This window comes from Lynx rufus, unplaced genomic scaffold (genome assembly GCF_022079265.1).
Source record: "Lynx rufus isolate CCGP_SWC_20201006 ecotype Redwood Valley unplaced genomic scaffold, mLynRuf1.p SCAF_7, whole genome shotgun sequence".
In the NCBI taxonomy this organism is placed as follows: Eukaryota; Metazoa; Chordata; class Mammalia; order Carnivora; family Felidae; genus Lynx; species Lynx rufus.
In genome coordinates, this window is record NW_025814889.1 from 5,418,360 (window position 1) to 5,442,167 (window position 23,808).

A 23,808-nucleotide genomic window follows, 5' to 3' on the forward strand; every position below is an offset into this window, starting at 1 on the left:
CCGTCGCCCACGTCCGGGCCCCGTGGTTCCTGGAGTGGACCCCTTCCAGTCCACGATGTGAGCCACACTGGGTCGTTGTAGTCAGACCACTCTTCAACAAACACACAGATATCGAACACCTCGTACGTGCCCGATGCTTTGGTAGGTTCCGCTGATACAGGGATGAACCACTGTCCCTGCTTTGAGCTGTTTCTAGTCCAGTAATTACTATCAAGTTTCTATTTCATCGAGAACAATTGGGATCATTGGAGAATGAGAGACTGAGCGACCATGTAGATGGCCCATCGGATGAAGGCACTGAGGTCCAGAGAGGGAGGTCCTGCAGCCCGGTATAGGTGGGGTTGGCAGCAGTTAAAGTCACATAATACAGAACCAACCGTTTTACGGCTCATGGTTGAGTGGCATTTAGCACATTCGCAGTGTGGTGCAACCATCGCCTGTGTCTGGCTCCAGGATGTTTTCATCACTCCTCAAGGAAGCCCCGTCCCCATTAAGCAGTCCCTCCCCCTTCTCCCCTCCACCCTGCCCCGACAGTCACAAATCTGCCTTCTGTGCCTATGGATTTGCCAATTCGGGAGATTGTATGTCAGTGGAGTCATACGGTACATGACTTTTTGTGTCTGGTTTCCTTCCCTTTAGCGTAATTGTGTTAGTTTGCCCTGGTGGCCGTAACAAAATACTCCTAACCGGCAGAAATTAATTTTCCCACGGTTCTGGAAGCTGGAAGTCCAGGCTGAGGTTTGGTTTTTCCTGAGGCCTCTCTCCTTGGCTTGTCGATGGCCGCTGCCTTGCTGTGTCCCCGTATGGTCTTTTCTCTGGAGTCCCTGTGCGTGTCCAAACTGCCTCTTCTCACAGAGGACTTAGTCAGGTCGGCTTGGGGCCCACCCTAACCTCATTTAACTTCTTTGAAGATCCTGTGTCCAAATCCAGTCACGTGGTGAGGTACTGGGGGCTTGGGGCTCAGCATACGACTTTTGGGAGAACACAGTTCCGATCCGTGACGGTGATGTTTCGGGGCCCATCCGTGTCGCAGCGTGCTTCAGCACTCTGCTCCTTTTCATGGCCGAGTAATACTCCACCCTGTGGATAGACCGCGCTTTGTTTATCCAGTCGTCTGCAGACAGACACTTGGACTTCTGGCTATTGCGAATACTGCCGGTACGCCCGCTGTCTTTTTACATAAAGAGGTGACTGGCATTGGGGGATGGACGGGAGACGGGGGCCAGGTAGGCCGTGTATACTGTCCCAGACACGGGTGACGGGCGGCTGGGTGCACGTCCAGCCTTCTGTATCAGGGGGTTGCTGGCACCGCTGTGCCCCTGGAAGCTGTAAAGCGCACGGGCATCTGGCGAACAGCCGTGTTGTCGTGAGCTTGCCACGGGCCGGTGAAAGCTGCCAGGCCGAGGGCCTCCTTCGCAGGCTTTGTCACCGTCCAGCTGGTTGCACGCTATTCTTGGCATCCCTGCCCTCTTTACCCACCGTGACTGATGGCTGAGTAATGGTTTTCTCACCGATGAAGAAACAGCCTGAACTGTCAAAAACAACCTCAGCGCCAGGAGATGTGTAACATGTCCTCCTCCAACAGACCTGTGTTCGTTTATCCAGCGATACACTGTCAACATCTCTCACCTTCGGGAAGTCACCTGGTCTTTTTCTTAGCAGAGGGGAGTTTTCACCTGCGACGTGGGAGAAAGTGTCATGAGGGTCGTAGAAGACCCTTAGACAGGAGACATCAGGGGTTCATAGCAGCCATGGTTTCTCCCTGCCCCACAATGGGTCTACCCAGAGATGTCGCATCAGTTTATCCGGGTCTCACTACCCTCCTGGATGTTTTCTTCAACCTCTCTTTGTTTTGTGTCTATAAAATGCTGTCATTGGGAAACTATTCTGGCAAGGAACAAAGCCACGAGTGTCCTAGGGCATATGTCCATGCTTATAATGAAAAGAAGCCAGATGGAGGTGTGAGGGCGAGAACGGGCCGGCCCCTCAGCCGTGCCCTCTCGGGTGGCTGGCTCTGCCCGCATGGGCCTGTGTGGCTGAGGGTCGGGTCCTCATATGCTTCTCTGTAGAATTGGGTTTTAGCAGCGCATCCAGAGAGAGTCCAGCTTTGGGAGACCGAGTCACAAACCGAGCTGGCAAGACAGTGGTATATAAATATAGATTGCCCGCTTGGTACGTTTCCAAGAGGATTAGATGACAACTGCTGCTTGGGGTAGAACGTTCAAGGCAGCTCGCCAGGAAATGCTCTGTGAGAGAAGGTAAGTGGTGGTTCTCTCTGCGAGAGAAGGCGAGTGATAATTAGAAGGCTAGTGTGCACGGTGGAACAGAGGAAGGAGAAAGTGGGGGTGACTGGTATGGCCACTTATAGAGCCTCAACATCCCGGGACATCAGTTCCTCAGTGAATTATCCATGAAGTTATTCTCACTGCAGACGATAGCTTTCTTCGTGATATGAGGGCCCTTTCCCGCTTCATATAGCTCGGTTACGGGTTCCAACATCCAGCTCTTTTTCTGCCCCCCGCCTCTTGTTTTCAAGCCTTTGAGAGGAATTTTCCAGAATAAAGCTTTCTGGTCTGCCCTCCTCTTTCAGTTTTGCAAGGATAAACACTATCCGGGGGAGGGAGGGAAGAGGAATTGTGAGCCAAGTTGTTTGAAACATATCTCCATGCAGGGGCCTGCCTCTTAAGCTCTCATTCACCCCCTCTTCCTTATAAATCCGGACCAGGGATTTTGAAACTTATGATTATTCCAATGATCCCAAGATCATTGCCTGCCTGCTATAACCTGTTCTTAGCACAGCAACCAGAGGCCACTCTTCAAACACATTTCCATTCGGTCAACCCGTGTTTGCTGAGAGCTCGCCGTGGACGTGTCTCTGGTCCAGACACCCAGGATGGCTACATCCGTGAACACGAATGTGTTCATGGATATGGCCTCCCTGCCCTAGCGGGTCATATCCTGCCGCCTGGTTCTGGGCCCACCCCCCACCTCCACCCCACTCGCCCCGGCCCTACCCCAGATCAAGCTCCCTATTCCTAGAGCCTTTGTTCCTCTTTCCTCTTTCCTGGGATGGTTCTTACTCTAGGTATCTGGAAGGGTGGTCGCAGATGTAGGCTAAAACACGGAATGTAAAACACCTCAATTTGTTACAACATGATGAAATGACAATGTTTGGGATCCATGATTTTAGTTAACTAAAACATATAACTGATAGTAGTTTCACCTGTTGCTTTTTACCGCTAGAAAGTCGTAAGCTACGATTGTAGGCCCTAGGGGAGTGCTGCCCTCATAGAGATGTCATGCTATTGACAACCTGGATGAAGCAGCCATTCTGTAAAAATATGCTATTAATGGGGTGCCTGGGGGGGCTCAGTTGGCTGAGTGTCTGACTTCGGCTCAGGTCATGATCTCACGGTTCGTGAGTTCGAGCCCCGCATCCGGCTCTGCGCTGACAATGCGGAGCCTGCTTGGGATTCTCTCTCTCCCTCTCTCTCTGCCCCTCCTCTGCTTGTCTGCTTGTGCTGTCTCTCTCTCTCTCTCTCTCTCTCTCTCTCTCTCTCAAAAATAAATAAACATTTAAAAAATGTATTATTGGGGCGCCTGCGTGGCTCTGTCGGTTAAGCGTCCAACTTCGGTTCAGGTCATGATCTCATGGTCTGTGGGTTCGAGCCCCATGTCGGGCTCTGCGCTGACAGCTCGGAGCCTGGAACCTGCTTCAGATTCTGTGTCTCCCTCTCTCTCTGTCCCTCCCCCACTCACACTCTGTCTCTCTCCCTCTCTCAAAAATAAATAAACGTTAAAAAAATGTATTATTAACAATAGAAATTTGGGATTTCTCTAATAATTTGAATAATGTAGATGTAAGAGTATTTCTTCTTTCCCTTTACTAAATTAGGACCTCTTAAAACCTTGGAGAAGTACACAAGCACCCCAAGGTCTCCTCTGCCTCTTTTTTATTTTTTTTAAGGCCGATCCAGTTTTATTTCACAAAACTGTCATTTCTTTCTGAATGTACTCTCCTGTGCTGGCGGCCACGAGCCTATCCTACATGGAAAGGTGGGGTGCCTGCGGAAATACAAAGGTGTGTGACTCTTGGCCAGGGTTGGGGGGGGCTGGTATTGTTTGATGATTCTTCGTCTTATTTCCACATCATAGCCAAATACGAAGTAATTTTGAGAGCGTCGTCAAAGCCACTCAGATTCAAGATTTCACCATGGGCATCGTTACTGGGAAGGAAATCTCACTTGGAAGGTGACTGAGTTGGGAGAAAGTTGAAAGAATACCAGGCTAGTCGATGATCATGTTTTTTTATTCCTCGGCTCATTAGCCGTGTGATCACAGGCGAGTAATTTAATACTTCTGAACCTCAGGTTCAGTAGCTGTAAGGAAAAAAAGGTAGGAATGAGTGAGCGTGTGTGTGCGTGTGCGCACGCTGTGGGGGCCCTGCGACGTTCAGAAGTGAAATCATAGTTCTGACAAGGACCGCACCTTACTTGTCCTCAGACTCCGTGGGGCAGCGGCTGTCCGTGAATACTTGTGGCGTGTAGGAAGAAATGAGAGCTGTCGATTTTGTTTCGTGTGTCCTCTTGAACTCGGAGAAAAACTGAAGAACCCCGAGATGAACATGAAATTGCCAGTTAACGTGTCCCCATTAGGTGCAGACTTTTCCACTGTCGCAGACGGACCTACCCATGGCCGGCTCTCACCTACCACCTCTCTCTTAGCTCCCTGCTTTTATTCTGCTACATGTATATTCCCCGCTCTGGTCTTAGGTTACAAGCTCTTGGGCGTGGGAGCTTTTTCTCTGCAATACTCATTGTGACGCCGGGCACAGAACAGCATGGTGACAGCTGTGTGCCCACCCGCTCCTCTTGCCTGGCACACTGTCACCGCTGTGAGTGTCTAATAAATGCTGGGCACCCCAAGACGGGCAGCGACCTTCTCAAGTACTCGCCTATCTTCGTGCTGCTTTTCCCCCAGGGAAAGCCAGGGTCAGGGTGGACCTCTTGGAGCCCTCAACGGCCCTCTGCGTGACTGTCCTTCCCTTCTTTTGTTTTAAGAAAGACAGAGACTACAGACCCGTGGATGTTCTCCTAAGGATCTCTCCAAAGCCCAGAAATAGAATCATTTCCCCCTAAATTAAAACACAGCTTGAGCCTGATTCCATTTTTTCCACGGGTACAGGATTCATGCAAATTTCTGTGTGTACATGTGTGTCATTTGCAAGAAGCAAAGATGTTAGGACCGCGTGCAAACTGCCACAGAGTTCTTGACTCCCTTTCTGCCAGTTCTCTTCTCCCTCGATGCCTGGAGCTACACAATCTGGGCATTTTTTGCTTTTTTCAGAATTCGAGGGAACTGAACTGTCACTGATTTTACATTTTTTTTAACTTTTTATTTTGAAATATAAGGAATTACAAAATAGTTCACAGAGTCCCACAAACCTTTCACCCAGCTTCCTTTATTGGTGACATCTTCTGTGACCTAGTGAAATACCCAAACCAGGAAATTAACGTTGGTACAATACTGTTAACTAGATTGCAGAATATCTGGCTTTTAAAAAGCACAACTATTTTGAAGTCATAAAGTAAGACTTAAAAATTTTTTTCAGTGTTTATTTTTATTTTTGAGTGAGTGAGAGAGAGAGAGAGAGAGAGCACGCGAGCATGAGTGGGGGAGGGGCAGAGAGAGAGGGAGACACAGAATCTGAAGCAGGCTCTAGGCTCTGAGCTCTCAGCACAGAGCCGGACGCTGGGCTCAAACCCACAAACTGTGGCATCATGACCTGAGCTGAAGTCGGACGTTCAACCAACTGAGCCACCCAGGCGCCCCTGAATTGGGTTTTCAACCCACCGATGCAGCATCGTGTGGGCATTGGTGTCTCCGTTCCCGTTCATGTATGTTCACGTATGAGTGACAAACATGAAAAAAAAAAAATCACCCTCTCTCTTGTTATTGGATGGATGGTGAGGTAAGGGTTTATTCCAATGTTTTATTTGGTGTCTCACTTCACTCTCTCAGACATGGGATTGTTAAAGGAGCAAATGACGACACTTCGTGTCTAATTAACAACTTCTGATGGCTCCCAGCCTGCCACAGCTTGTTCTCTCATTCTCTCACTGGGGAGGGGGTGGATACGTATAGCACGGTTTAAAGGTTTCAATCTGGCTAGCTGGCCAGAAGTGGGGTTGCTTCTGGCTGTTTAGCAGCATCAGGGAGCGGGGGTCAGGGGTAGATGACATTGGCCAACAGAGGGAAGAGAATGTCATGGAGAAAATCATCACAAGTGCCCATCACAAGCCCTCCGGGGAACTATCCCATGCCTGCGTCAAGTGAGGGGGAGAAGAGTTCCCAACTGGTGGTTCGGACCTTTGAGCGAGTTCCTTAAGCCCTCTAATCTCTAAACTTCCCTTTACTCAAAACAAGGGGCTGACTAGTCTGGAAGGTGCCGTCTTGCCTTAATTGTGTCTAGGACCATGGTATCTCCCCTCGTATCTGGAGCTGTCCTGTTTGTAACACATAGAGAAATTTTTATATCCTCAACAGCCTTTTCTGAAGGAGTGTGTGCATGATCACCAGACTAGTGACAGGGGAAGTTGGTTGAGGCTGGAGTCATTAGCAGAACTAGGGGAAAAGTTAGGAGGATGTCTCAACTCTGAACTAGTACCTTCTTGGAATTCGGGTGCAGTGGGGTTGTTTATAAACGGTTTTGCAGTGAAGCAATTTTGTCCTCAAGTACATTAAGGTAACACATAAGGATGCCACCCTAATGCACTTGAGCAAGGCTGCAAATGCCCTTACCAGTTCTAGCTGAACCCTAGCCCTTGCTTTATGTTCAAGTGTGAATTCCTCCTTGAACCCCAGGTTTTCCCACTTTGTGTGCACTTAGATGTCAGAAGCCTAGCCGGGTTAAGTGAACTTCCCTTTGCCTGCCCCCTCATCAGGTGCAGCAGGCGATGAGGAAGAATTTAAGTCTTTGGTCTGCACCACGGGACACACAAGCCCGAGGCATTCTGGACACACAGGCAGGGAGAGTGAGCAGTCTGGTGGCCAGTGATCCCCAGGGAGCTTCGTCTGCCTGGTGCCCTCAGAACCGGACTCTGCCAGACACATTTTCTAGGTCAGGTCATTAGAGATGTGCCTCCGCTCTCGAGGACCCCACTCTCCCTGAGCTGAAACCCACAGCTGTTCGCCAGCTTACAGGTTGACAGAATGCCACCTTGTCCCCTGCCCTGCCCGTGTGTGCAAAACATCCGATGGGAAAGTAGCAGGCACGCAAGGACACTCATTCTTCCCGGAGAGGCAGGCGTGCAAGTGTGCAAGCCACTCTCACATGCACACACGGCAGGCTCCCCTCCCTGACCCCAGCGAGCCCCGGCCAGCAACTTTCCTGAGGGCCCGGGCGCTAGCCTGCAGCTGTTTTTCTCTTTGGATCAGCCCACTCTTGTTTCAGGAGTGGAGTGGGACTCTCCCTGGGGCGTTATAGGGTGTCATCTCTGGCATTTGCTCCCACTGCAGAAAAACAAGTCCAATGCAATGCACTCGGGTTTCTGAACAGCTGCCCAAGCGCCGAAACCAGACAGTCAGCAAAGCTGTCGGAGGGAGGGAGAGCAGGGACTCCGGAGAGGGTTGGGGCAGCGGCGGTGGGGGGGGGGGGGGGTGGAGGGGGTGTGGGGGGGGTGTTGCCCGCAACACAGTCGGGACGCGGGGGAAGGGGGTGTGCACGCGCGGCGGGCTGCGTCTGGCACTCGCGGCCCCTGGACCGGCTGGGGTGCGGAGAAGGTGGGAGGCCCTGGCTTGGCGGGGTGCCCGGAGTGGGGGTCTGGGACACCCGCGCGGTAGGCGACGCTCGGCGCTCCCGGCCCCTGCGCGGGCTGGGGTGCTGGGAAGGGAGGGGTGGAGGCCCGGGAGGGGCGGGGCGGGGCGGGCTGGCGGGCGGGGCGGGAGCAGCTGTGCCTGCCGCCAGGGAGCGGGCGCGGTCCAGCCGAGCCATGCGGGACGTGAGCGACGTGTGGCAGCCTCTGCGCAGACTGTTCTGTTGCAGTGTGGATTTCAGGGAGCGCCGCCTTCCTCCTTCCAATCACAGCACGATCTCACAGTGAGGTATGCACTCTGCAAGGCAGGCAGCGCTTCTGTGCTGCTGTGTCGTGCACTAAACTCACATGCATGTGATGCCACCATGTGGGTGGCGTAAGTCCCCCCTAAAGCACCCCGGATCTTCACAGGGTGGCCACTGGCCTGACTACACGACTGTCCCACGTCACGAGCTGATGCAAAACTCCGAAGACCGTGGAAGCAGAAAACACACATAGACAAAAAAAAAAAAAAAAATGGCGAGGAAGAGTTGCAAGCTGGACCAGAGAAATGTCGTGAATTTTAGGGGTTTGCACAAAGTGCCACCTCCCGATAGTTATTCCGGGGCTTATGGTCAGGTAATGAATTCAGGTCGGAATAGGCTCTAGCTTGACTTTTCTGCTCAGAGATTAGAGTATATTGAAAATGTTATAAATGGTGACGGTGGAAACCAAGGTGCCTCTGTCCTGCTCCGTCTGGTCCTCTGGGGCTTTCGTGTCCCTTCCTGATGCCCAGCCCCCTCGGGCCTCTCAGCAGCGAGGGCGGAGGGCGGAGGGCGGGGGGCGGGGGGCACCCGGGGTTCCAGGTCCCAGGGCTGGGTGTTGGCGGAGCAATGTTCAGCACAAGCCAGGGTTTCTAAGGGATTTAAGAAAGTGGATGGGGTGAGGACGAAGGACCAGGGGGAGTCCCCTCCCCGCAGGTGGCAGGGGTCGTAGGTGGGTGAGACTCACAGGTACCCGGGAGCAGTTTTGGCAAGGCGTGACTCAGAGACCTGTGCCCCATAGGGCATCCTCCCCCCCCCCCCCCCGAGGTAGCAGAGATTCCCCCACCCCCGACGCCCCTAACCTCTCTCCGGCCTGTGGCCCTAAGCCTGGGTCATCATCTTGACTACGCCTAACCTGCAGTGCGTGTTAAGAATGTAGTGTATTGGGGTCCCACTCCCAGAGAGGCCGGGCCAGTAGAACGCATTTTTACCAGCATCCAAAGGGATTCGGCTACGGGGGTCCACGGACCACACTGGACGGCGCCGCTCCTTTCCTCCCATCACAGCTGAGGTGGTTATTCTGGGAAGCTGTGCTCGTGGTTTTTAGGGGACGTAGGAGGAGGCTTAGGGAGTGCGACTTTTTAGCCGCCGCCGAGTTCAGGGCGTCATCAGAGGGATTGTAGGAGCAGGGCGCGCTGCTGGTGCCTACCTGCAGGGGGCGGCAGCGGGCCGCCTCAGGGCTTGCCCACCCCGCCCGGCGTCGCCCTCCCCCCACCCCCCCCCGACGTGAAAGAGGGCTGGAACCCGGAGAATGCGTCTCCGCCCCGAGGCTGACGTGTGGCTCACTGTGGGCTCGACTTAAAAGCCCCGGCGCTGCGCGAGGCATCCTAGCAGAGCTGGAGACCAGGCGAGCGGGTGGGGAGGGCGTCCGACTCGAGCTGGCGCAGGGGGACCGCGGCTGTCACTGCGCTCCGAGCATCCCGAGGGCTTCCCGAGTAGACGAACCCGGCCCTGCGGCGGCTGCGGGTGCAGCCCTAGCCGCCTGCCTCCCTCGCCGCGCTCGTGGAGCCTCACGCCCCGAGCGATCGTTCGTGATTTAGCACAAAGCACGTTTCCAAAAAGCAGCGCACGGGAGAGCTCCCGCGCCGCGCTCCCGCGCACGCACCCCCCTCTTCCCCTTTGTTTCGGGGGTCGACCGGCTGCTCTCCTCCCCGAGTCTGAATTCTTCGCGGGGGCGGGGGGCGGACGGCCGCCGAGTCTAGGCTGTGAAGATGCCCTTGGAGCTGACTCAGAGCCGAGTGCAGAAGATCTGGATCCCCGTCGACCACCGCCCCTCGCTGCCCAGATGTGAGTGCAGATTCGCGCGGGGGCCGGGCTGCAGGGGAGCGGCGCGCCGCGCGGAGAGCCGGGCCATTGTGTGGCGGGCGCCGGCGGGGCCCGCCGTGGTGCCGGCTCCGCTGCTCCCGCGCGCTGGTGCCGGGCCGGGCGCCGCCCTCCACGGCGGGCCCCGCGGGCCGGGGCCGGGCGCTCCCCGCTCCTCCCCGCGGGCGGGCGGGTCCCCTTGCCTTCGCCGCGGGGCGGGGACGGCGCGGGCCGGGGCGCGGGCGCTGCGCCTCCCCCGGCCGGCGTCGGGGGCGCTGTGGCCCGGGCCGCCCGCCCCGCGGTGCCCCGCTCGGCCGGCGCCCGGAGCGCAGAGGCAACTCGGCAACTCCGAGCGCGCCCCGGCCTCCGCTCCCTCCGCCGGGGGCGGGACGCGCGGGACACGGCGGGAAGCCTCGGCTTCGGTGACGCTTGGCGACGGACGGCCGCGCGTCCCGCGGCCGGAACCGCTCTCCCGGGCGTCTGCCGGGCCGAGTCCGGCCGAGAGACGCGGCGGTCGCTCCCCACCCCCTCTGCCGGTCGCTCCCTCCCCTGCTCTCTGCCTTCCTCCCTCCTCTCCACCTCGATCTCCGTCGCCCCTCTCTCCCGCTTTCTGTATTTCTTTTTCTTCTCTGTACTTAAATCTCCTGCTTCTGTCTTCGGCCTGTTTTTAATACCCACTCTCTTTATATTTCTCTCTGCTCCCTCTTTCCCCTCTGTCTCCTCGCTCTCTCCTTTTCCTTCAGTATATTTTCTCTCTCCTTCCTCCCCCACCCCTCCCGGCCTGCCACCCCCCCCCCCCACCAGCTCCCGCTCCAGGGGCGACAAGAGAGCTGCCTGGCACCAAGCCTGCGCTCCTGGGTTTGGGGAGGGTCCGGGGATCAGTGACCGCACACTTGGCAGCGTTTCCTACCCGCGCGCACACTCGCGCTCACACAATCCACCGTGCTTGGAATTTGCTGGCAGTCCACCTTCCTGCTCTGTCATGGGCCGTAAATGCTTTGGAAAGGTTTGCCTTCTACCTTGGGCCCCGTCCCTAGCCACGGAGAGAGCCACCTAGTGAAAGGGTGGTCCCTGCGGTTAGAAGGTGACACCCACTCTCCACGTAACCCCCCACCCCTCCCCGCCAGGCGCCTGCCAGGTGGACAGGGGCAGTGGAGTGGCGGGCATTTTGCTTCAGGCAGGGTCAGGTTGCCTGATTGGTAAACATGGGATCCCGTGAACAAGTCCTCGAGGTGGCTTCCGGGCAGCGGTGGCTCCTGAGTGCCAGGCCGCTTGTTGGCCCTCACTGCTGCCACGTTTTCCGGGGGATGGTCACCAAGGCCATGGTGACAGCTTGCCACCTCAGGCTTTGCCCAGGTCTGAATCACCAACCCTCCCCCCACCCCCAGGCAGGACCCGGGGAGAGCGGGCTCTGGGGTGCTCCTAGGTCATCCTGTGTCAGAGACCAAGCAAGGTGCTCCCGACACTGGGGGCCGCTCGCTCCTCCACCACCTTGCCCCCTCTCTGCCGGACCTGAGGGTTCTGGGGGCCACAGTAGCCTGAAGGAGACCTGGTTTCTTTGCAAGGTGGCCCCGGGCGGGGGCTTTGCAGTCTGTTTCTTGCTCCCAGCCCTCTCTGATACACTCTTAAACAGCTTGCTGCACATGGGCTGACCACGGCGACCCCCTGTTGGTGCTGGGGAATGCAGTGCCGTAAATCATGAGGGAGATGTGGCCACGGCAAGACACAGAGATGACCCCGCCCTTTTTGACTTTGAATACAACCAGTATTTATGAAGCACTTTGTAAACTGTAGTTGGTCATACAAATCTAGTTTGGTTCTCTATACCTAAGTACGGGTGTTTGTAGTTATGGGTGTTCACATGTGCACACATTTGTCTGTCCCCCGAGGTTCAGGGTGGGGGCTTGAGGTTGGGTGTGGACGGCACTGAGATTGGCTGGCGTTCGATCTGTCGTGTCAGTTGCAGAGATGAGAGTGTGCGATGATGCCTCCTTCTTCCAGGCTCCCGAGACCCATCCATTAGCCTCCATCAGTCTGCACGTCTCACACGCACATAAGAGATTTGCCTAATATCCCTGGTGTGTGCAAGGGGGGGTGGGTGCTAAAGCTGATGGATTAAGTCTCTTAGTCCCTTGTCCCCACCCACTGCTGGAATCCCCGTGTGTGGTTCTGGGGTGTAGTCTCAGACACATTCTTCCTTACAAGAGTGCCTGCACCCTGGGTATTTATTACATGACCTTATTTCCAGTTGTGCTGTCTTTCTCGGGTTATATAGTCACATTTGTGTCTCATCAGAATGGGGAAGAGAGGGTATCTCTTCTTGTTGCGTCTTTCCTGATACCCTCCCCCTCCCCCATCAGCCTCCTCCCCTTCTGTAATGGTATTTGGAAACTTGGGTGGATTTTCTTCCTTCTGAACCTGTTACCATCTTTCTAAGTGGTGTCTTAGATGAGAGTCGACAGCAGGTTCCTCTGAGGTTTGTTCATGAAAAGATGGCGTGGTGAACATTACCATTCATGTACAGAGGACAGGAGAGCGACAATGGAAGGCTCTGGGTTGGTTAGTTTGACTGTCTTTCTGGCGCTAAAGCACATCAGTTGGGTGCCCTGTTGCAACGTGCACAGGGTGGTAAATGCTTCTTACAAAACCTGCCGTTTCCTTCAAATGCAAACCGGTAACAGGATTTACTGACAGGGAAGTCATCGACAAGGAGGTAGATTATTGACTGGCTAGCTATGCTATTTGTTTACCATCACTAAAAGCGGTAAAAGGGGCCCCTGGGTGGAAGTCCTTACTTATTTGGGCCAGTTACTTATCCACCGGGAACCTGTTGTTACAGTCTGATATGTTACATACTGTCTACGGATAGACTTTATCTCAATAGGGGCTTAAAGCCTCTGATGGTATTCCAACTTAAGGTAAGGGGGACGTTCCCCAGAAACCCCTACCTTATCCTCGGCTGGCCACTACAGCTTACAGCAGTGATTCCCAGCCCTGGCTGCACTTGACAATCATTTGGGGGGGGGCGGGATTTGGGGGGAAAATAAGAAAAGGAAAATCCCTACTGGTAGCCCAAGCCAGGTTAGAAGTCCTGTAGGCGGGGTCCGGGGATCCTGCATCGTTTAAAAGCTTTTTCGGTTCCGCCGCTGGTTGAGAACCATCAGTTTAGTTTAGGAAAGGGCACGTGAAGAATTTCAGGTGAGAGAGACCCAGGTGAGCCCCAGTTCCGGGCCTCACGACTTGTGCAGCGGGACCTGTCTTCGCTTGTAGCTCTTAGCTTCCTCACATCTGGTATGATGGAAACCGTCACGGCTGCTCTAGGAAGCAGTTCACGCGCGTCGCCCGGTCGTGAATCCTCCCAAGAACCTTTATGAAGCATCCCTCTGTTTTACAGGCCAGGAAACTAAGACGCTGAGAGATCAAGTAACTTCGCCAAGGTCCGAGGAAGGGGTGGGGCCCTGGCACTTCCAACACTATTTATTTGACTCCCGGCTCCGCTCTCTCAGCCGCTAGGCTATCTGTGCTATCTCTTGCCTCTCAAGGCTGTCAAATGTTTCTCTAAAATGCCCAGCCCCTCCCTGTTGCCGGCAGAGACCGCGTCAGGTTAGGAGGGCTGTTCGTTGGACACAGGTCAGTTAGGCAGGAGTTGAAGTGTGCATGGGAGGTAGTGAACGAGCATGGTATGGGACAGAACTTTCTGGGCCTGCATTCTGTTATCCCGGGGCCAAGTCCGTGAAGTCTGTTTCCCAGAGGGCCCTTCGGAGGTGGCCCGGCGTGATGGCGGGGTCACAACAGGTCTTTCTGTGCAGCATTGGGTTTGCCTTGCATCGGGGAACTGACCCTGTCTGCACCTGCAGCTGGCCATCCGTCTGTCCTAAACAGCCCTTTCATTTGTTTCCCTGGAACTTAGCATTGAAGCGTGATCACCTGCTTGCCGAAAAAGAATGCCAGTGACGTGGCATCTTTTGAAGTTGTCATTTTCGAGTGCCTTTGGATAGAAGAAAGCTTGCAGGAGGTGTGAGAGAGCCAGCAGCGTCTTCTAACAGTTTATGTCCTGAGCATGGGTTGTGGGTGTCAGTGTGGTGGGCGAGCTGTGGCGTTCCTGCCTGTGTCCGCGCGTTACACGTTATCAGGGAGGTGAGTCATTTCGTCTGGGGAGTGGGGCTGGCATAGGAGCCCTAGAATGCAGCCTGCTCTGTCCAGGACGACAGACCCTGGCCTGTCGCCGGAGGCTGTGGCTCACTCCCCTTACCAGCCGGCCTCCTGGTTATCATCTGCTTTCCTGTGTCCACATACACACGGGTAACACACACGTCGCCAGTGTGCGTTATGTACTGGTAAGCCGGTGGGGCTGGCCGTGGACGATCAGGCCTTAGCTCAGGTGCGGCTCAGGGACACAGACTCTGGCTCCCCGATTCAAACAGACCCCCCGTGGACCCCTAGCCCCAGCGTCAGCCCTCTGCTTTCATCACAGCATTTGTCCCGCTCCGAAATGACTTTGTGCATCTGTTAGCTCGTACATTGTCTCTTCCCCACTGCAGGCCAGATGCTTCCCAGCACAGGGGCGGTGTCCACATAATGCTCTGTGCTCACGGGGCACCTAGCACCTGTGTCTGTTGAGTGAATGAGTAAATGGAATGACAGAGTTGAGGGTGGCGTCCCAGAATGTGGTGGTTTTCCGCGATCTTTTACTCAAGTGGCAGCCTTAACTCTGGATGACACTTGTAGCTTGAGCTCCGTCCCTCCCGTGCCCCACCCCAAACTGCAGCCAAGATGTTTATAGTCTGTTAACCCCACGGTCTTTAAACAATTGCTTCTTTAGCCCTTCAACATAGTGAGCATGCGTGTATCCCCTTAAACATGCTTACGTTGACATCCAAGTTAAACGTCTAAACACATCTGAGGATAAAAACTCTTTGCCGGGGTGGGGGGGGGAGGTCCAAAATAGGTTAAAATACTAAATGTTTGTATACGATGAGATGAAGCACACAAGAACTTTTTGGAAGATTTTGTGTTAAACTCCACGCTTATCTTCCCTAATCCCTGTGCTTGTTGGGGGGTGAAGAGGAAAAAGCAGAGCTCCGGGGAAGACGGTGTGGGAGGTGGAAGGAGGCGCTCTTCTGTGGGTTAACAGGATCCGCAGAGAAGAAGAGACTGAGGGTCTGGGGGGAACTGAAGCAGGGGCAGGCGGTTATAAGATGAAGACACCTGAGATGGCCTGTGAGTTTGAAAGAACATGTTAGGGTTCAGGAGGCTTAGTCAGGAGGTTTCCCTGCTCTGTCTGAGACCCAGGAGCGCCTGGTTGGAATGACAGCCACAGCCCGCGTGCCGCTCCTCCAAATCTTGTGCAAGGAGCCAAAGGAATAGGGAGAATGGCCTCTGCTTTGCCAAATAAAAGAGTGATGACTTATTTGGGTTTGAGATTCAACCTGAATTTTTGGCTTACGATATTTACTCTGCCGTGTCTTTATGGGATTTTCCTCTCAAAGCGTCTCCTGCCAGAGATTTGCGCATGTGGTTCCTTGATAGTAGAACTAATCCCCGATTTGATAAATCAGTCATCCTCTGTCTCCGCTCACTTGGCGTGAGTCCATCAAAAGTATTCCATGCACGTGCCCAGCTGAGGGGAGGGAGGGAGAGGGAGCGCGCGTCCGTCCGTCCCTGCATGTTTGGACGCTCTTGGGAGCAGGGGCATGGTGGGGACATCAGATAAGACCAGGAGCCAGCGGTGGCTTGAGGGAAGGATTAGTAGGGTCGGTGCTTCCAGGCGACCGAGTGAGACGACTTCTCATGTGTCACCTGCGGCTGCCCCGATGCACACGGGAGGGCGTTGTCTTCTGTCCCCGCCGGTTTTCGAGAAGCCCATCACTTTTCTTGGGACTCAAGAAAGTCCGCTGGCGCTTTTGTGCTCCACTTGTGTGCTCACACCGGGCAGGGAAATGCCTGTCTTCTAGGAACGTGTTTGTTCCCAGCTACTGGGAGCTGGAGAATCCCAGCCAAGTGCTTTTGTGGCTCCTACGTGTCTCCTGGCCTCCTGATGGCCTTTCTTCTTCCTCCTCGCTCTGCATGGTCTAGAACATGAAGAAACAGCCCCCTCTGTGTTCCGTTTGCTTCCTCTCTGCCCCCAGCCCACAGGCACAGGGGGCAGATCCCGGAATAACGTGGTGGGTGTTTGGGCATGCGATCTCAGTTTGGTCATGGGCTGAGTACGGGACCGTGTTGGGGCGTCCAGCTTAGGGAAGGCGTCCTCTTTGAAGCCTGTGCCTGGCAGTGGCCTGGTGGCTCTCCTATCCCCATCTGGCACCCGCTGGCTTAGAGACAGAGCCCCTGTCTATGTCTGACATCCGCCTAGATCTGTGGCGTGGTCCCAGGAGCTTTGCCTCATCGGGGTGACCAGTGCCCGGAAGCGATGGCACGTAGCTGGCCAGGAGAGCGAGGTTGCCTGTGGCGCCCAGCGAGCACCGGGCAGTGTTGCTGACCCGGGAGGGAGCAGGTGGCCAGTCTCGTGCTCTCAATGGGCAGCCCCTGCCACTCTTGTCACCAGATGCTGGAGTCTCCTTAGAGTCTCAAGCATAAGACACCAGCCAAGGAAACACTGCACCTTAAGTCTCCAGAACAGGGTTCTTCGGGCTGCTTTCTTAAAATCCAGCGAAAACCTCTCTCCCTGGTGTTTTGTCTTATTATCGGAACGTTTCTCCTGCCGTTAACCTCACCCCCACTGGTGTTGGGGAATCCCTTCCTTATAACGCTTTCTGCTTTGGGGTTAGTAGCGGGATTCCTGGCTGGGTTTAGGGCCCTCAGGAATCAGGTTGGGAATCTGGGGTTGGGGCAGTCCCCCTGCCACGCGTGACCTGAAAGCAAGATGGAGATTTGTGACTGGGCTGGGCGGGGCTCTGGCCAGTAGAGGGTCGAGGCGTTGCTGGACTGTAAAACGCCCAGGGCTTTGAGGTGGGAACGAAAAAGGCATTTCTGCGGAATTCTTGAAGGTTCGCCGTGGGGCACACACTGCTTCGTGGCTGACACCTCGCTCTGTCCTCTCCCCAGCCTGTGGGCCGAAGCTGACCAACTCCCCCACCGTGATCGTCATGGTGGGGCTCCCAGCCCGGGGTAAGACGTACATCTCAAAGAAGCTGACTCGATACCTCAACTGGATCGGCGTCCCCACGAAAGGTGAGGCGTGTGCCAAGGCCAAGGTCGTTACCTGGAGCCTTTCACTCTTGCTCACCAACCCCTGCGACCAAAACCACGTCCCTTCCGCCTCCAGCTGCTGGGACCTGCCGTGCAGGGCCAGTCTTGGGCTGGCCTGTGCCCACAAGCGTGGGGCACCCTTTTGGGCCTTGTCACTCGGTACACTATATACATATCCTCGCTTGGCGTTGGGATCTTTTCTTTTCCTGCTCTGTCGTTCCTGCTGCCCCACAACCTGCTCAGCCCTCACCACCTTCAAAAAGCCTTCTCTGGCCGCATGGTCTGTGGAGATCTGGGCCCTCCCCTTTTTTATAAAATTTATTTTTTTTTTATTTTTTTTTTTTCATTTTATTTTTTTTTAAATTTTTTTTTTTTTCAACGTTTATTTATTTTTGGGACAGAGAGAGACAGAGCATGAACGGGGGAGGGGCAGAGAGAGAGGGAGACACAGAATCGGAAACAGGCTCCAGGCTCTGAGCCATCGGCCCAGAGCCCGACGCGGGGCTCGAACTCACGGACCGCGAGATCGTGACCTGGCTGAAGTCGGACGCTTAACCGACTGCGCCACCCAGGCGCCCCCTAAAATTTATTTTTGATAGAGAGTGTTTGCGGGGGAGGTACAGAGAGACGGAGGGAGACCCGAGGATCTGATGCAGGCTCTGTGCCGACGGCAGTGAGCCTGACGTGGGGCTTGAACTCATGAACCGCAAGGTCATGACCTGAGCTGAAGCCGGATGCTCAACCGACTGAGCCACCCGGGTGCCCCTGTGCCCTTTTAAGTACTCTAGCACTCAGTTGTGACATTCTTCTACTGACTGTCGTCAGAAGTTCCACACCATCGGCTACCTTTGTATGACTCTTGGCCTGGTCTTCCCGACTACACCGGAAAGGTGGTGAGGTGGGGGACTAGGTTTTGCATCCACTGTCCCCCACGGTGCCAGGCGCTTTGTGTCGTATGGTGAATGCCCCGTAAATGCTCCACGCTTCCCTGGGGCGCAGGCTGCTGGCTCAGTAGGTGAATGGCAGATCTGGGCCCCACGGCACGCGTGAGACCCTGCGCTGTCCTGGGGGATCGTGCACAGGAATCACTGCCCCTGTTTCCGCGGGACCCGTGGCAGCCGCCCCTCCGCACAGCCTTAGGACGCTGCACCTGCAGACGGGGCAGTGGAAGCCAGTCCCTGGGAAGGTAGAGCGGCCCCAAGCAGCGTCGGGTCTGGGGGAAGCTGGGCTGCCTTCTGGGCTCGCAGCCCTGGGCGTGGAGGTCCGCTCTCCCGCCTCGGTGTCTCAGCAGAACCTCATTCAGGTTGGTGTAGCTGTGTAGGCTCGGTTTCCTTTTTTAGAGAGAGCTCCCAGATGTTGGTGGCTCCTTCTTCCTGGGGGGTCAGCTAAGGGTTCCCGCCTTTGTCCCCACAGTGTTCAACGTCGGGGAGTACCGCCGGGAGGCCGTCAAACAGTACAGCTCCTACAGCTTCTTTCGCCCCGACAACGAGGAGGCCATGAAAGTCCGCAAGTAAGGCCCGAGCCGCCGTGGGGGCCCGGGCTTGGGTTTGCTCGGCTTCCCGAAGCCGGGTTCTGTCGGAGAAAGAAGCTGGTCTGCGGCGTGGCTCCGCTGTGGCCATGACACGTGACCCCACCTCCGGGTGTGTTAGGATGAGGCGCCGCCTCCGTGAAACTCACTGCCTCCTCTGCTCCCGGAGGGTCTAACTCGGCCGCTGGTTGATACAAATCAACAGCAGTGTCTCGTTGGGAGTGAACAAGGCCATTTTTGCGGGAAACCTTCCGCTTCCATCTGGAGAGGATTTTTCTTGTAAGCCCAGGGTGGTCGTGAAACCCAAGTGCCATGGCGCTCAACCCTGACAAGTGTCGTAGGGTCACCTGGGAGCCTGGGGAGATCCGGATGTGGGCCGTGCCCTGGACAGAGCGTGAGAATCCGTGGGCCGGACCTGGGCGTCAGCTCTGTGAAAGCTCCCAGTGAGATCTCGGGGCGCAGCCCGGGCATGAGCCCCGTTTCCCACGGGCAGCCGCAGCCGCCTGTCTGCGGGGCTGGGCTGGGAGCCTGTGGGCCCGAGTGGACTGGGCCCCGCAGCCCCGGCCGGCCTGGCGGGTTCCTCACTCTGCCCGCTGGGATGAGCGGCGGGTTGCTGGGCCTTCCCCCGCCGGACGGGCCGGCGTGACGCGTGCTTTCTCTTCCCGCCTGTTGCAGGCAGTGCGCTCTGGCTGCCCTGAGAGACGTCAAAAGTTACCTGACGAAGGAAGGGGGCCAAATTGCAGTAAGTCCGGGGGCGGGGTGCCAGCCTCTGTGTCCGAGGCCATAGCACACGGTGCCCCGGGGAGACAGAAGTGTAGGCACTGCCCCGGGCAGTGCCGAGAGCCGCCGCAGGGACACCTCGAAAAGGGACGAGTGCCTGTGGCCTGAGAGTTGAGGGGAGCGACGGCCTAGAGCAGCGCTGGGGGGGCCAGGAGAGTGGTTAGCGGGGGGTGGACCTGGGGCACGGCTGGTGCTGTGCTCTGTGCCCACCCCTCCCCTGTGTGCTGGGGGGGGGGGAAGGGGTGGACCCGGGATGGGGGCTGCCGCTGCGGTAGCCAGGGGTCCCTTCCACGTGCCCCCTCCCCTGTGTGTAGCTGATGTGTGTTGGCTCTAAGTATCCTACTGTTCATCTCGAACGTGGCCTCTCTTCACGGCCCTCACTGTCTCCCCATCAGGTGTTCGATGCCACCAATACCACCAGAGAGAGGAGACACATGATCCTTCATTTTGCCAAAGAAAATGACTTCAAGGTGAGCGACACTTGCTCTGGAGCATGCGGGAGCAGGGAAGGCAGCTCGGGGACGGGCTGAGTCCTGTGTCTCTGCTCCGGGCCTGGTTCTCTACCTCCCGCTGCTCTTGTTTTGCTGTGGACACATTGGGCCTTTCCTGTGGGGGCTCTGGGAGGGCGGGGGGGGACGGTTACCCAGACTAGGGTGTGGGATGGGCAAAGGACTCAGGGTTGAGCAGGTAGTTCTTTGTATGTGTTTGGGTGTTCGTAAATGGGGTCCTTCCTCCTCGAATGAGGTTGGTGACATCACAGTGACACCAGCATCCGCGCTTCGTGTGTGTCACATTTGTGGTTTTCTAACTTTCCTCTTTGCTTTCTTCCAGGTGTTTTTCATTGAGTCTGTGTGCGACGACCCTATGGTTGTGGCCTCCAACATCATGGTAAGACAACGTAGGACCCCACTGTAGGGAGAAAGTCTGAGAAAAGTGGGGAACCAGCTCGGGCCCAGAGCAGTAACTAGACGCTGAGAACGAGCCGGCTGTCCCAGCCTGTTGGTTTTGTCTGAGTTGTGGGACCGGGAAAGTGGGAGGTGTGGAGTGGTGTTTAATTTAGAAGCATGTTCTGTGACCTGCCCTGGCTTTATCTGGGGTCCTTGCAGGCGGTTGGCAGAAAGCAGCCTTTGCGGGACCTAAGAGATAAAAAGCAGGGGCCTGGGAACAGTTTCTGTGAGTGGCAGTAGCTTGGCAGCTGGGTGGGGACAGGGCTGCCTGGGACAAAGGGCAGCTCACCCTTCCAGAAGGGAAGGAAGGCAGCAGGCTGGACTCTCTTTAGCTGTGAAGGTCCCCAGTAGAAAAGAATGACTGTGTGTTGATAAAACTTCATAGGACACAACAGACTGAAAGGCAGAATCCCCAAGTGTGGGAAAAACGGGGGCAGTAAAACTATCTTCCTGCTGACGTGTCCATAACATACCCTTCTCCTCGCCCTGTGCCGAGGGGAGGTTGCCCAGATAAACTGAGGGTAATTGGCAGTTTAATTTGAATAATTCTTAAGTTTTGCTGCTTGAAAGCAATATACCATAAATGGAAGCCATTACCATGAAGACTTTACCACAGGTCACCTTCTCATGTAGGTAATTTTCTGTGCAGCTTAAATACATGAGAATAAGCCGTGTCTCTAGTGAAAAGCAGGTCTGATGCTTCTACAGGGAATGCTGGGGTTTGCTGCGTTACAAGCACGCATCTTTAAAGGGTTGCTGAGGATTCACTGGCTTCCAATGTTGGAACTTTTCTCCAAGGCAGTGGGAATGTGTACAAGCATTTCTAAGAACGGAGTTCATAGCTCAGAAAGGGCTGTTCACATTGTGGAAAACCCAGATGCATTTCATCGGGTCCAGAGGAAGAGGCCCAAAGGACGGGGAGGTAGAACAGAAGTTGCTGTGATCTGGACAGAGGGTTTTGCTACGTTCCTTTAGTTTCATTCTACTAGCTTCGTCTTGGTAGCGAAGCACAGCGCGGACGCAGAGTGCATTTTCCGCGGTGAGCAGTCAGCACGTGCGTGGCTAGGAGCTCACCACCGATCTTGTCCTCTGTTAACACATCCAGTCATTCGCCCCGACCCTCCAGGTTCAGGAATCTTGTGTCTCCGATTAAGCCCCAGAGCAGCTTTGCAGGGTAGGCCTTCCCAGCATGCTCTCTGGCGGCGGGCGTGCTAGGGAGAAAGGGATTTGGGAACTTAGATTGTTTTTCATCGTGGTAAAATATACAATTTAGCGTCTTCACCGCGCAAGTGTTCAATCCCGTGGCACTCAGCACGCTCAGGTCTCTGCACCGTGGTCACCACCACGGATGCACAGAACCTTTTTATCTTCCCAGACCGAGACTCTGCACCCGTGAAGCGCTGACTCCCCACTGAACTCAGGTTTTGTTTTGTAATGTTTATGTATTTATTGTGAGAGAGCGAGCACGTGAGCTGGGAAGGGGCAGAGAGAGAATCTCAAGCAGGCACTGCAGTCAGTGCAGAGCCTGATGCAGGGCTCGGTCTCACGAACCGTGAGATCATGACCTGAGCCGAAATCAAGAGTTGGACACTTGATCGACTCAGCCACCTAGGTGCCCCTGAACCCGGTTTTTTGTTTTTAAGAATATATATATTTTTGATGTCTTTATTTTTGTGAGAAAGAGAGAGTGTATGTGAGCAGGAGAGGGTCAGAGAGTGAGGGAGACAGAATGTCTCCGAGCTGTCAGCACAGAGCCCGACACAGGGCTCAAACTCACAAACTGTGAGATCGTGACCTGAACAAAGTCAGACCCTTAACCGACTGACCACCCAGGCGCCCCTGAACTCGGGTGTTTAAAGAGTGTCCGCCTGTCTCCTGGCAGTGGTGGTGGTTGTAGAGGAAAAGAGCACGTGCAGGAACAAATTTCGCTAAAATTTCGCTGAATTTTGCTAAAAACCCTGCCAGGTTTCTCAGACCTACTGTTCACTTACAGGGGATGGGTGAGTCCGAGGGCTGTTTCTTCTGCTTTCTCTTCCCATAAGAGCAAACCTTAGAAAGGACTGGGCCCGTTGGAGAAGCACTAGTTGGGGAGCAGTTACAAGCATGTGGTGCCCCATCCATGGGTGGTGGCGGGAAGAATCCTGCCTGGCGCACAGGGCAGGGCATCACGAGCAACTCGGGAGCGCGCCTTCGCTGACCGACAGCCTGGCCCTTGGTGTGGGGAGTGCTGCAGGTGGGGATCCAGAACTCGAATTGAGGCTTGGCGGTCTGGGGATGACCTGGCTACCGGGTTGACCCCGAATCGTGGCCCCATTCGGATGTGTTCAGTAGAAGCCTGTGGCTTTCCTGTGTACGTCCTTCCAGGGAGCGATCCCCTGTCCACTGTGGGTGCTCTGCCTGTGTCATCACTGGGTTAGAACTCAAGCCCCGGTGTATTTCTTTTTTTCTTTTCAACGCTGGGTGGGATCATCGTTACTCTGAGCTGGTCTGTACTTTCCCTGTTTGCGAGCCCCAAATCCCGCTTCGTCTAAGCAGAAAGCCTTCCAGCGTGATTCATCAGCTGCCTCTTTGTGGTGTTACAGGAAGTTAAAATCTCTAGCCCGGATTACAAAGATTGCAACTCAGCAGAAGCTATGGACGACTTCATGAAGAGAATTAGTTGCTACGAAGCCAGCTATCAGCCCCTCGACCCTGATAAATGTGACAGGTAATAACGAAGAGGTGACTGTCTCTGACTCTTCTGCTTTGGTAGAGTTTGTTTGGTTTTTAGCGTTTTCGTGCCGTCCGTACAAAGCACTTGCTCCTGGATCCTTTTATAAACTGTCTTTTAAAACATCTTTAAAAAAATCCTTGATTGCGTATTCCACGTGACTGTTTCCGGCACTAACCATAGAAGCATGGGAAGTGTACGTGAGCCCCGTCTTGCTCCTGTCCCCTTGACATGCGTGTCCTTTCTCTCTGCTCTGGTCTCCCGCCTCCCTCTCCCCTCTTCTAACCACACGCTGCTGCGGACAGTGCCCACGTGTTCTGTCTCCGAGAACACAGATTCAGTCTGCGCCCTCCCCTCGTGGGTCTGTGGGGGCTGAGTCTCTGTCATCGGCCGGGGCCATGGGGGTTTACACCCGGGCTGGCTGGGCTGGGCTGTGCTATCAGCGGAGTTCTGATCGGCTGGTCGCCTTCCCCTGCAGGGACCTGTCCTTGATCAAGGTGATCGACGTGGGCCGGAGGTTCTTGGTGAACAGAGTTCAGGACCACATTCAGAGCCGCATCGTGTACTACCTGATGAACATCCACGTGCAGCCCCGCACCATCTACCTGTGTCGGCACGGCGAGAGCGAGCACAACCTCCAGGGCAAGATCGGAGGGGACTCGGGTCTGTCCAGCAGGGGCAGGAAGGTAGGGGGAGCCGGGGGCAAGGCGGGCTGCCGAGGGGCTGGGTGCATCCC

General features: G+C 55.3%; 1 protein-coding gene across 3 annotated transcripts in view; it reads left to right on the top strand.

The window, feature by feature from the left end:
• Window positions 1–23,808, top strand: part of PFKFB3 (6-phosphofructo-2-kinase/fructose-2,6-biphosphatase 3) — a 75,544-nt gene that overhangs the window by 38,416 nt on the left and 13,320 nt on the right. The window contains exons 1-8 of one of the 3 annotated variants that reach the window (XM_047065574.1): window positions 8,677–9,904; window positions 16,964–17,089; window positions 18,521–18,617; window positions 19,311–19,377; window positions 19,811–19,885; window positions 20,247–20,303; window positions 22,945–23,069; window positions 23,551–23,758. In XM_047065574.1, the coding sequence (XP_046921530.1) occupies window positions 9,829–9,904; window positions 16,964–17,089; window positions 18,521–18,617; window positions 19,311–19,377; window positions 19,811–19,885; window positions 20,247–20,303; window positions 22,945–23,069; window positions 23,551–23,758 (831 nt within the window). In that variant the 5' untranslated portion in view covers window positions 8,677–9,828. Of the gene's footprint in view, window positions 1–8,676; window positions 9,905–16,963; window positions 17,090–18,520; window positions 18,618–19,310; window positions 19,378–19,810; window positions 19,886–20,246; window positions 20,304–22,944; window positions 23,070–23,550; window positions 23,759–23,808 lie in introns of those variants that run through there. The other 2 variants (XM_047065573.1, XM_047065575.1) reach the window with 2 other exon arrangements.